This window comes from Salvelinus fontinalis, chromosome 4, assembly GCF_029448725.1.
Source record: "Salvelinus fontinalis isolate EN_2023a chromosome 4, ASM2944872v1, whole genome shotgun sequence".
Classification (NCBI taxonomy): Eukaryota; Metazoa; Chordata; class Actinopteri; order Salmoniformes; family Salmonidae; genus Salvelinus; species Salvelinus fontinalis.
Window position 1 is genome coordinate 8,860,247 of NC_074668.1, and position 14,162 is coordinate 8,874,408.

Genomic DNA, 14,162 nt, shown 5'->3' on the forward strand with positions numbered 1-14,162 from the left:
ATGTGCAGCGATGCTCCCTATCCAACCTGACAGAGCTTGAGGAGATCTGCAGAGAAGAATGGTAGAAACTCCCCAAATACAGTTGTGCCAAGTGTCATGACGTGCCCTTGGGGGAAGGATCATAGGCACCCCCCCCCCCCTCTCTCTCCACAGTTTTATGATGGTCATAAATACCTGCAGGAAAATTCTCTGTCCCACTCTCAGCAATGGAAGTTAAATCCCTTTGTTACCACAGGGATAGACATTGCAGTACAGTAAACAGTATTTCTGTATTCCAAACATTTGGAATGGTCCATGGGTATTTAAAGAACACCCTGTCAAATTTGGTAATAATTTGTGATGTAACTAAAGACGGTAGAACAACATAACTGTATCTCTGACTGTATATATTTACCCGTTATCAGACTCGCAGGAGGAACGTATATGATTAAATGTGAAACAATTTGTGAGAAGATGTAATGTGATGTTAGCCTTCTAAATGAGAGAATTGTTTTTCATTTGAAGTCTTAACCAAGTCAGTGGCCACGCCCACATGAGCACAGAAATTACATCGGCGTCATAGAACGCCCCCTTTTCCCAGAGTGTATAAAACCCACTTCCATCAAAATGTACATTAGGCCAACGAGACCAACAGCGTGAGCTGAGAGGCACGTAATGGCTAGAACTCTGAAACTTTCAACAGAGAAGAAGAAAATCTCTACAAAACTAAAGGATACACATTCACAGTCTGCAACTGTATATGTAAAATAGTCTAGGAAACTCGACCGAAGACGAGAGGAGAACATTTCCCTATCAAACGACCATTGGTACATCTCACGTATCCATTGTAACAGACAGACGCTACAACTACAAAGGATCTGGGAGACAAACCAGAGACTTTCTGTCGACTGACTCTCCAGCAAATGGACTGGCGACCTCAACAGAGACAACAAAGGCATACAATCGTAAATATGTAAATTACAATTATTTTTGAATGTGCGGCCATTCATGTGCAAAGTATTAGCATTTCCATGAGCATAGTTATCAGCTGTGTGTACAATAATGGAGTCGTTTTGTTTTTTCTCCCGCTTTTCTCCCGCTTTCTCACCTGCCCCTCCCTTTTAATTTGTGTAACAAACCGTCATATCGGTTTTGTCCACTAGTGACTTTTCATTGTATCATGTTAGTAACCAATGTATAACCTATCCTGTGTGTGTTTATGTACTTCTGTGTGATTATTTAGTTAGTAAATAAATAATTAAGCAATTGGTATATCGCTGATTCATCATTTATGCTAGGGTTCGCGCTGATATCCAAGAGTTTGCGACATTCAGAATATGACTGATGAGGTAATAATACATTAATAAGGGACTGTAATCGATAAAATGTGAAAACATCTGAGAGAGTTAAATTCTGGAAATAGTAACTCTTTAAATAACATTTTCCCGTGGTGTTTACATGATTAGTTTGATCAGGTAATAATTACACATAGAGAATTGATTTGATAATTTAACAGTCTTCACATTAATGATAGTCCAAGACACGCTTGTAGCATCGTATCCAAAAAGACTCAAGGCTGTAATCGTTGCCAAAGGTGCTTCAACAAAGTACTGAGAAAAGGGTCTGAATGTGATATTTCAGTTTTTTTTGCAAAGTTTTTGCTTTGTCATTATGTGGTATTGTGTGTAGATTGATAAGGGGAAAAAACAATTTTATCCATTTTAGAATAAGGCTGTAACGTAACAAAATGTGGAAAGGTCAAGGGGTCTGAATACTTTCTGAATAGACTGTATATACACTGAACAAAAATCAATAAAGCTTTGTACCTTTGCCCTACAGTTTAAAACGCAGTACGGAAAGAGAGTGGTCCATGTGAAGATGACGGTGAACGATACCGTCTTCTTCTTGAACGGGACCCAGGGGCAGCATATCATGCGGGAGGAGGTGATCCCCATCCCGGGGCAGGTGAACGGGGTCAATGCCCTGGGTCTGGTCGTGTTCTCCATATGCTTCGGTCTCATCATTGGCAGCATGAAGGAGCAGGGAAAGCCCCTCAAGGACTTCTTTGTCTGTCTCAACGAGGCTATCATGAGACTGGTGGCCATTATCATGTGGTGCGTGGTGTAGTGTTAGGCATGGTTTGAATTAGGTTTAGGGTGAAGTTGCCCCTAGACATTGATCTTGGTTCAGTTTTAGGATTGTGGGACTGGAAGCTGATCCTAAATCTGAACCTAGGGGAAACCTTACCCCGGAGCGTTCAAATTACAAGGTGGCTGGGAATTACAGGGTGGCTGGGAATTACAGGCTGGTTAGGAATTACAGGCTGGTTGGGAATTACAGGGAATTACAGGGCTGGTTGGGAATTACAGGGTGACTGGGAATTACAGGGTGGCTGGGAATTACAGGGTGGCTGGGAATTACAGGATGGCTGGGAATTAAAGGGTAGCTGGGAATTACAGGGTGGCTGGGAATTACAGGGTGGCTGGGAATGAAAGAGTGGCTGGGAATTACAGGGTGGCAGGGAATTACAGGGTGGCTGGAAATTAAAGGCTGGTTGGGAATTGCAGGCTGGTTGGGAATTACAGGGTGGCTGGGAATTACAGGGTGGCTGGGAATTACAGGGTGGCTGGGAATTACAGAGTGGCTGGGAATTAAAGCGTGGCTGGGAATTTAAATCTCAATGTACCGGTCTCTCACCATTTAATTAACCTCTATATCTATCCAATAAAGAGAAAATACTTTTAAAAAATAAGAAAAGTAGAACTTGGTGTTGTGTACTATGTGATAGTGGAAATGTGTTGATCCTGACGGTACCACAATAACGTGATGTAGCTAACTATCAGCACTCGCTTGGTATTGTGAGCCTAAATTTGACGTGGGATTTATTTTGCATTTTTTTTTGCATCAGGTATGCACCAGTTGGTATCCTGTTTCTCATAGCTGGGAAGATAGTGGAGATGGATGACATCACAGAAACGGGTGGCCAGTTGGGCATGTACACTATAACAGTCATCATTGGCCTGTCTATCCATGCCTTCCTGGTATTGCCCACACTCTACTTTGTGATCACACGGAAGAATCCCTTTGTCTTCATCTGTGGAATCCTACAGGCTCTCATCACCGCGTTGGGGACCTCATCTAGGTGAGTTGTCATGGTGCTAGACAGTAGATCTGACTTTTCTGACTCCTAATGTCTCTTCTGTCTCTCTCTCTCTCTCTCTCTCTCTCTCTCGCCTTTCCTCCTGTTCACCCTCAGCTCAGCCACGTTGCCTATCACATTTAAGTGTCTGGAGGAGAACAATGGGATAGATAAGAGAGTGACACGCTTCGTGCTGCCAGTGGGCGCCACCATCAACATGGACGGCACTGCCTTGTACGAAGCTATCGCAGCTCTCTTCATAGCCCAGGTCAACAACATGGACATGAACTTTGGACAGATCCTCACTATAAGGTATGTCCATTCAGTCCATTAACCAAGCTCTTTGTGATGAATCATGACTTACGCTTAGTCTCCCACTAACATCAATGCAAATTCATGGAAGTTAAGATATATTTTTCTTGGATTTAGTAAGCTTCTGGGAAAATGAGGAGCTGCAGAGATTGGTTTCCGTGAAACTGAATGAGTCAAGGGTTTGTTAAGGATCGTTGTCCCTTCCACGGAACGGTTGAGCTAACATAGCCTAATGCGATTAGCATGAGGTTGTAATAACAAGAACATTTCCCAGGACATAGACATATCTGATATTGGCAGAAAGATTAAATTATTGTTAATCTAACTGCACTGTGTCTTACAGAAGTGATGTGTCCACAGAACTAGAATGACATAACGGGTGGACTGGCAGCTAGTGTGTTCATCTAATCCAATGTTTCCCAAACTCTGTCCTCGGGACCCCAAACAGTGTATGTTATTTTTTATTTTTTATCTAGGCAAGTCAGTTAAAGAACAAATACTTATTTTCAATGACTGCCTTGTTCAGAACGACAGATTTGTTTTTACCTTGTCAGCTCGGGGATGCGATCTTGCAACCTTTCGGTTACTAGTCCAACGCGCTAACCACTAGGATACCTGCCGCCCCACTACACAGTAGATTAGTGTATTATTTGAATCAGCTGTGTAATGCTAGGGAAAAACAACAGAACATGCACCCTTTGAGGACCGAGTTCGGCAAACCCTGAACTAATCTAATCTATTTCTTTGGTTGTGTCTCTCTGTCCTGTGGAATAGCATCACGGCCACAGCAGCAAGTATCGGTGCAGCTGGGATACCACAGGCTGGACTGGTCACCATGGTGATTGTGCTGACCTCTGTTGGACTGCCCACTGATGACATCACCCTCATCATTGCAGTGGATTGGTTCTTGTGAGTACAGTCTATTTTCTGTGACAATTATTTATAGTTTGACTGATATGATCATCTTCTAAAGAAGTTTGGATATTTACTGTGTGGACAGTGTCAGACACAGGGATGGAATTGAAGGATTTGGGGTCCTGACCAGCTGGACTAGTAGACTGCAGTTTCTACCAGCCCATGTGTTGTTCCACTAGCCAAGGGTCCAAAATCTATGCCATGCCATATTTAAGAAGACAGATTTCGGGCTATATTTTGGCATATTTTCTACTAGCCTGGTCTGAAAACTAGCCAGTGACTAACGGGTTAGCTTAATTTCCATCTCTGGACAGAAACCAAAGCCTTAAGGAAGACTCAGTCAGTATAGGTAGTGAGAGACTCCCTTCACATTCCATTCTCCCGAATCCATCTGTTTCTGATTCTATCGACATGTGATTCCTCTAGAGATCTCATGCATGGGATCTAGTGGCTGAGCGTTTCAAACTTTTATTTTCTGAGGTTATTTAAACATAACCATTGTCTTCAACGATAATCATAATATTGTTGTATAGGGGTATTATATATTTTGTATTGTAGATATGTAGTGGTGTAATGTAATGTTATATGATGTAATGTTTTATATTTGGTTTTATATGTAATGTAAGTGCTTTAATATATTTGGACCCCAGGTAGAATAGCTGCTGCCTTGGCAGGAACTAATGGGCATCCCTAAAAAAAACACAGGAAGTGTAGCTGCTGCCTTGGCAGGAACTAATGGGCATCCCTAAAAAACACAGGAAGTGTAGCTGCTGCCTTGGCAGGAACTAATGGGCATCCCTAATAAATCCTATTAAATACAAATAATGTCTACCAGTTTGTGAAATGATACGCCTGGTTTTAGTTTGCCAAACCTCCAATGGAAAATAAACATTTTTTTTCTCTCTAAGAAATAGGCTGGGTAGTGTATGCCTTTGCCAAATTTCACACCAAAGTGTTGCCTCTGTGCAAACCTTGCCTTTTCTTTGGGGAGAAAAATTATTTTTGAAAATTAATCCCTTGTAGGAAAGCTGAAAGAGTAATATTCTGAGTGTTACATTTCCTTTCTGTACGGTTTATTATCTCTAACAACTGGACTCCCTCCATTTTATACAGAGACAGGTTGCGTACCACCACTAACGTGCTGGGAGACTCGATTGGCACAGGTATTGTTGAGTATCTGTCTCGTCATGAGTTACAATCCAAGGATGCGGAGATGGGGAACTCTGTGGTGGAGGAGAAAGACAAGAAATCCTACCAGCTCATCGCCCACGAGAACGAGTATGAAAACGAGAAGCCTCCAGACAGTGAGACCAAGATGTAGCACCGCAGTTTGACCACTGTGGTGTTTTTAATCCCATGGTAAAGGGAAGCAACAGATATCAATCCATATCAATCCTCAAAACACTAAAAACAAAATGATATTGTTTGTTTCGACCAAGAAGCTGAACCAAGAGTATGTACAGGATGTATTTTATTTGATCAAGAGTTCTGCAGCCGTTCGTGCTAATTAGATTTCATTGAATAATTTCTGCAGCCGTTCGTGCTGATTAGATTTCATTGAATAACTTCTTGATATTGATGTAATCAAGAAGATACAGTGGGGTCTGAAATCATTAACAGCGTTGATAAAAATTAGCAAAAATGACCGTATCAAATAAATAATTAAAATAATGAGTTATATTGTATGGACAAAAAAGGGAAGTTCTATTATTTTATACTTATAGAATTATAGATACTTATAGATTTTGTTTAACAAGTCATGTATTCTTTTTTCAAAAAGGTAAGGGTCAAAATAATGGACACCACTGTTTTCAATACCTTGTGAGGATAACGACACTGAGCCTTTTGATAAAATATTTTATGAGTTGGAGAACACATTGGGAGGGATCTTGAAGACCATTCCTCCATACAGAATCCATACAGATCCGTGATATCCTTCATCTGCGCTTATGGATTGACATGAAAATACCTGTGGTTTGAATCAAAGAGTGCAGTCCATAAGTGCAGACAACGGATATCAAGGACCTGGAACGATTCTGTATGGAGGAATGGTCGAAAATCCCAATGTGTTCTCCAATCTTATAACACATTTTAGAAAAAGGCTGTGCCATTATTTTCGCAAGGGGAGGTAAACATTTGTTTTATTACTCGTTAAACAATATCTATTTCTCTGAGCAATTGTATTAGTAAAAAATAATATAATTTAAAAAAAGAAATGGAGCATACAGCATAGCTCAGTATTTTAATTATTTTTAACAGTATTTTTTGCTCATCTTTAACAGTGGTGGAAAAAGTACTCAAATTGTCATACTTGAGTAAAAGTAAAGATACCTTCGTAGAAAATGACTCAAGTAAAAGTGAAAGTCACCCAGTAAAATACTACTTGAGTAAAAGTCTACAAGTATTTGGTTTAAAATTTACTTAAGTATCGAAAGTAGAAGGAATTGCTAAAATATAGTTAAGTATCAAAAGTAAAAGTACAGCTCGAATCCCCGAGCTGACAAGGTAAAAATCTGTCGTTCTGTCCCTGAACAAGTCAGTTTAACCCCACTGTTCCTAGGCCGTCATTGAAAATAAGAATTTGTTCTTAACTGACTTGCCTAGTTAAATAAAGGTCAAATAAATAAAAAAGAAACCATTTCACATTCCTTACATTAAGAAATCCAAACGGCACAATTTTCTTGTTTTTTTTTTTATTGACGGATAGCCAGGGGCACACTCAGACGTAATTTACAAACGAAGCGCTTGTGTTTAGTGAATCCGCCAGATCAGAATATAAATAGTAAAGTACAGATTCCCCCCCAAAAACGACTTAAGTAGTACTTTAAAGTATTTTTACTTAAGTACTTTACACCACTGATCTTTATGGTTGTAAACAATTTCGGACCCTTCTGTAAATCAATGGTTTTAAGTGCCTAGTATGAATTACATACATAAAATGTTGAACTTCTGAATTAGATACCCAGCAAACAATAATGAGTCATTAGGACATCCCCAGGATGTCACAAAATGGTCGCCTAAAGTTGTCAGGACGTTGTGTCATGGTCCCTCCTGGAGGTTTTTGTCTGGTTTCCAGTTCGTCCCCTAAAGGTCGCAAAGAAATGTTCTCCCCTGTAGTTTCATTACACATCACCCCCTGATCAGCATATCCTAAATCCAGAGGTTGTGAGTTAAAAATTTTTTTAAAGTCAGTACGAAGGGATCATGTCAAATGTAATCATTGATTATAGATTTTTACACTATTTTAAATGAACAGCCTACCACTTACCTGAAAACCGCCATACCATTATATTACTTATAATGGTTCAGGACACATGGGACCATCACGTGACAAAAACTTCCAGGGGACCATGACACAACATCCCAAGAATGTTCAGGGGATCTTCAGGCAACCATGACACAACGTCCTAAAAACGTCCTCGGGACAAACTAGGAACTATAAAAAGGTCCCCAGAGAATGTTCCCTTGGGACCATCCCAAACCCTTAAGAGACCTAACTGGGAACGTCGCTGATTGTCCTCAGGACGTCTCCTGTTTTCTGGGTAGGGAATAACGAAGAGTCCCTGCCACTCTTCCATAAGATGCCTTTACCATACCCCTTGATGGTATTTAAAGTTCAACAGTTTGACAAAGATTATTTATTTTTGATAAATCAGATGTGAAATTATGTGGTCTTTGCATCTTGCTTTTGTCTCTTATGCCATTTTTTTTTTACGGCTGACAAACCAGAATAGGTTGCCAAACCCTTTGCATCAGAGCTTTTTAGATTGAGGTTTTTGTTTGTAAAACTGCCAAACTATTAGTTTCAACTAGAGGTGGGAGTTGAACAGTTTGACAATTTCACATAATCATAATCGTACCAAAAATATAAACAATTTCTGTATGTTACAATTTTGGTCATGCCTTTTTGTGTAAAGACATTACAGGGATGCCTATTATGGTTGAACAAGTGTCATGATTTGATAGTGAAACCCTTGATGTCAAAGGGCTCTATTTTAACAAACGTAATGCAATGAGCGCAATAGCTGGCGGTGGCATGAAAGGGCTGGGTGTTGATGAATAATCAAGTTGTGGGTGTGTCGAGACTTGGCTCCTCACTGGCCAATCAGAATATGCTCCATGGTTGCGTCAAGTCGTGCATTTACGGTCTTTTATGTATTGTGTTGTCATCAACTCCAATTCGAATGTTAGTCCATTATAGCCTGGTTCCTGAAATAGCCTGCCCCCATGTTAGCTAAATATGTTGAACATGTTTGCAGTCCACATGAATCTAGTTGCATTTCTTCAATATGGAAATACATTGTTAAACAGGCGTTCTCACTAATATAGGGGCTAGGTGTACTGTTTATTTCATGCTGGACATGGACATGCAAAACGTAGTCAATAAGTAATATTACATTCCCCAGGCTATTGATATAGCCAAAGAAGACAGCATATCATTCTAATCAAATTCTAATAAAAATGAAACCACAACTTGTTTTAAATAGGCTATGTTTAAATACAGTTACAGGCACCTTAAATGCTGCGTTGGGCGTATAATACAGACAAGCAATTTAGACTATGGAGAGGTTTTACGCGCATCCAAACCGGATACAGATCCATTATGAAGAGAAAAGGGTCATGTCCGCTCACTGTTATACTGCTCGCAAATGTAATGTTTTATAAACATTATGGAACCATCTCACAGATCATATTTGCACTTCTCCAGAAATAGCAGATTAAATTGCATTGCATTTGAACCTTAAACCAGCCTCACCATAAACCCATGGAAGGCGAATCTTAATAATACGCGTATCAAGTTAATCAAATTAAACTTTAAACAACACGTTTTTCAAACAACAATATTTTCTATATAGGATCGGGTCAGAAGCATGATATCATAAATCGCTTCTTTCTTTCCATGGTACTATGTGCACACGCAGGCCTAAATGTCTTCACGCATAACATTTGCACATCTACAGTAAACGAAATACTAGGTTCCTGTCAATTGTATCGTTCCCTATGTGCGAGGTAGATTCTCCAAAAAATCGGCCATTAACATAGCATTATAGGAGGACTGAATAATTTGGAGGAGCGTGTCTTCGGTAATAGGAGAAGGGGCGCTCTTTGAAAACGGGGATGGATAGCCTACTTGAACAAGCGAAATTCAGGTAGTCCATTTCAAGCACCTTTAATCATAGGCTACTTGGATAATGGCCAGGATAAAAAGCAGCACCAATGTGATCCTGCTAAACCAGCCTTGATTAAAGGGAGGATAGGTTGTGCTTGGTTTTCTAGCAAAGTAAACGCAATAGGGGGGATACCAATCGTTTTTTATGCTTATAAATATGACATTCACCAGCACAAAAGGCACCTCTCCTTCTATGGGCACTGTGCGTCATGTCAGGATAGGCTGCGCTTCCTCTCTAAAAATCCATTTCATTATCAACTCTGTTACATGTTAAGACCTGCTTTTTGTGGGTCTTAAAACGTCGTTTTAAGGACACACATCGGATATTGGCACCCCTCCCACCTCAGCGCCATCGAGCTGATGTTAAACAGCTAAATTGCCAAACCTGGCATTAGTGCGCCAGTTTTTACATGATGAAATTGCAAACTAACGTGCCTTTGACACTTGCGCCTCCTTAGAGCCAGCTGTAAATAGAGCACTAAAGGTAATTGGTACTTTCTGCTTTTAAACTTTTCAGTCTATTATTCTCATCGAGATTCTATTAAATTGTAGTTCCCAGTTCTATGGTTATACTGTCGTAATGATTGGGCAGAAGAAAATCTAGAATCTAGAATTGATTGTGGTTGTTATGTGACATACCCAAAAGGTGCGACAAATACAACTTGAATTAACATGAAAATTGAATTAACTAATAGAAAATGTAATTACGCTCTAAAACTCATATAGTGAGAATTTTACATTTCTTCTCAATATTTTTGCTAGAAATTGTTTTGTATAGAAAAAAAGGTTTTGATATATGTATATATAGAGTTTGAAGAGTATACGATTACTTTAGGAGGATGATGGCTGTGAAGTTTCTGTAAAGACATTCCTTTGAGAACTAGAAGAGCCCCTTTTAAACTCCCTAGCTATTAAGAACCTCCCTAGCTATTAAGAACCTCCCTAGCTATTAAGCAACTACCTGTGTTCATCCCAAATGGCACCCCAGTCCCTATATACGTAGTACCCTATTTATATTAAACTATTTTTGGCCAGAGCCCAATGGGACCAGGTCAAAAGTAGTGCACTACATAGGGAATAGTGTGTCATTTAGGAAGCATTCCCAAATCACATGTCTACACCGGCTAATAAGTGGAAGCTATGTGAAACAAACTTTGGAAAAGATTTAACGAGTTCCATTTGTTTACAATTGATTTTGGTGTCATGTTTGATATGTTTGTTTGTTAGCTCTTCAAATAATTAACGACAAACATAAAAATCCACCAAGAAACTGAAAACAAATGTAGATTTTTATTTGTATAGTTTTTAATAAAACATGAACCTTAAAAGACCTGTGTCATTTTGTGTGTCCTCGTGTTTTCATCTGTCCTTTTCTCTACTTTTTTTTTTTTTTTAAACAACCATGTGATCTGATATTCTTGAAATTGATGATACGCACGTTGGCATAGAAATACAGACTTTAAATGTAGCGAGAGGAGTGTATATACAGTACTGTGCAAAAGTTTTAGGCAGGTGTGAAAAAATGCTGTATAGTAAGAATGCTTTCATAAATAGACATGTTAATAGATTATATTTATCAATAAACTAAATGCAAAGTGAGTGAACAGATGAAAAATTTCAATCGAATCCATATTTGGTGTGACCACCCTTTGCCTTCAAAACATGTCTATTTTTGAAATCATTCTTACTTTACAGCATTTTTTTCACAATTGCCGAAAACTTTTGCACAGTTTTTTTTTGTTTTTGCTCAATCTGAGCCTGGCAGGGCCTGGCTCACCAGTGGGTGGGCCTGTGTCCACCCAGGCCCATCCATGCCTACGCCCCTGGATGCTACCATGATTATGGATAGTCTTGAATGAATCATGAATAATGATAAGTAAGAAAGTTAGACGCATAAATATCATCATACCCCCCCCAAATGCTAACCTCCCCTGTTATTGTAATGGTTAGAGATTAGCATGTCTTGGGGTATGATATAAAATGCTAACCTCCCCTGTTATTGTAATGGTTAGAGGTTAGCATGTCTTGGGGTATGATATAAAATGCTAACCTCCCCTGTTATTGTAATGGTTAGAGGTCAGCATGTCTTGGGGTATGATATAAAATGCTAACTTCCCCTGTTATTGTAATGGTTAGAGGTTAGCATGTCTTGGGGTATGATATAAAATGCTAACTTCCCCTGTTATTGTAATGGTTAGAGGTTAGCATGTATTGGGGTATGATATAAAATGCTAACCTCCCCTGTTATTGTAATGGTTAGAGGTTAGCATGTCTTGGGGTATGATATAAAATGCTAACCTCCCCTGTTATTGTAATGGTTATAGGTTAGCATGTCTTGGGGTATGATATAAAATGCTAACCTCCCCTGTTATTGTAATGGTTAGAGGTTAGCATGTCTTGGGGTATGATATAAAATGCTAACCTCCCCTGTTATTGTAATGGTTAGAGGTTAGCATGTCTTGGGGGTATGATATAAAATGCTAACTTCCCCTGTTATTGTAATGGTTAGAGGTTAGCATGTCTTGGGGTATGATATAAAATGCTAACTTCCCCTGTTATTGTAATGGTGAGAGGTTAGCATGTCTTGGGGGTATGATATAAAATGCTAACCTCCCCTGTTATTGTAATGGTGAGAGGTTAGCATGTCCTGGGGTATGATATAAAATGCTAACCTCCCCTGTTATTGTAATGGTTAGAGGTTAGCATGTCTTGGGGTATGATATAAAATGCTAACCTCCCCTGTTATTGTAATGGTTAGAGGTTAGCATGTCTTGGGGGTATGATATAAAATGCTAACTTCCCCTGTTATTGTAATGGTTAGAGGTTAGCATGTCTTGGGGTATGATATAAAATGCTAACCTCCCCTGTTATTGTAATGGTTAGAGGTTAGCATGTCTTGGGGTATGATATAAAATGCTAACCTCCCCTGTTATTGTAATGGTTAGAGGTTAGCATGTCTTGGGGTATGATATAAAATGCTAACCTCCCCTGTTATTGTAATGGTTAGAGGTTAGCATGTCTTGGGGGTATGATATAAAATGCTAACATCCCCTGTTATTGTAATGGTTAGAGGTCAGCATGTCATGGGGTATGATATTTCTGTGTCTGTAACTTTCTCACTCATCATTATTCACGATTGTACAACAAGTGCTGTAATGTCTAAATGGTTCACCCGATATGGATGAAAATACCCTCAAATTAAAGCTGACAGTCTGCACTTTAACCTCATAGTCATTGTATCATTTTAAATCCAAAGTGTGGAGTACAGAGATAAAACAACAACAAAATGTGTCACTGTCCCAATATTCTTGGAGCTCACTGTATATGTTTCTGTAGTGTGAGGCAGCTTGATGTACAAGTACTCCCCCTGGACAGCACTATGTAAGATGCAGTAGGTTAAAATACACCATTTTGAAGAAAAAATTGACATTCGCCCTCTATGGGCACAGTGTAAAATACTCATCACCAATCAAAAAGTGTAATTCATGCAGCTACAGAATGTAATTGATATGAACATAAGCCTGTAACAGAGTGTGGTTTCTAATATCAGAGTGTAGATTACCACTCAACACGTATCCCAAAAGTACAAAACATATGACATATGGTCATGTGAAGGGGAGAAACTGGAGGTGCCACATCACAATTTGGTTCTGTTGGAGTGTGTAAGTAAGGCCCAAATGAATCAGGAACGGATTAGACTTTAGCTTTGACACATGTGAATAAACTGGGTTGTTGCTGACATCTTGAGGACATGTTTATAACTGCTTCATCACTTCATTTTCTAAACGCTCCTCAGTAAACCTCAATATTCTAAAGCGATTCAGTGTATTTGATTCAGCCTCAAACGCACCAGGTTGTTGTCAGTGTGAACTCACATAGAAAAAAAATATTTCAAATATATATTTGGGTGCATTTTAAGGATATATGTAATATTTAAAATTGGCCTAACATATTTTTCTAAAATATATTTAAAGGTCAAATGCAGTCGTTTTAATTATTATTATTATTTTTTATGTTAAATCATTTCTGGGTAACAATTAAGTACCTTACTGTGATTGTTTTCAATTAGCAAAGAGCAATTTATCAAGTTAGAACTTTACTGGGACTGTCTGGGAGTGGTCTGAGTAAGGAGGGGAAAACTATAAACTAGGTATTATTGGCAGAGAGGTTTGGAACTCTTTCTTATTGGTCAATTAACTAATTTACCTCCTGGTGATGTCACCAGGCAGGTTAAAGCTCCATCCCACCAAAACAAGTAAACAGCTTTTTTTTGTGTGTGTGTAAACAGCTTTTACACTAAAAGGGCATTATCATCATTTTCACAATTTCACAGTATTAGACCAACCTCATACTGTGGAAGTATATATTTTCCACATCACATTTTTGACATACAGTGTATATTTAATATATACATGTCCCTCCTTCCAGGATGCTACTCCTTCCTCCTTGCATATGCGTCTTCCTCCTCCTCCCAGTGGGAGTCTAGATAGAGGTGTTTAGAACCCAGCATGTAGGGGGAATGAAGAAAAAACAAGAAAAAACATTCTAAAATGAACACAGCACATGCGAGCGGTTTCATGAGCTAGGTTTCCATCCAATTGGTGACAGATTTTAATGTGAATATTCACAAATCTGCATAAAAACAGT

General features: G+C 39.1%; 1 protein-coding gene across 1 annotated transcript in view; it reads left to right on the forward strand.

Annotated features, from left to right (window-relative positions):
- LOC129853043 (excitatory amino acid transporter 1-like) overlaps window positions 1–10,843 on the forward strand; it is a 29,522-nt gene extending 18,679 nt beyond the window's left edge. Inside the window, exons 6-10 of the mRNA XM_055918691.1 lie at window positions 1,819–2,093; window positions 2,888–3,121; window positions 3,236–3,430; window positions 4,205–4,339; window positions 5,459–10,843. Coding sequence (XP_055774666.1) covers window positions 1,819–2,093; window positions 2,888–3,121; window positions 3,236–3,430; window positions 4,205–4,339; window positions 5,459–5,666 — 1,047 coding nt within the window. The 3' untranslated portion in view covers window positions 5,667–10,843. The remainder of the gene's footprint in view (window positions 1–1,818; window positions 2,094–2,887; window positions 3,122–3,235; window positions 3,431–4,204; window positions 4,340–5,458) is intronic.
- Window positions 10,844–14,162: the final 3,319 nt, after the last annotated feature.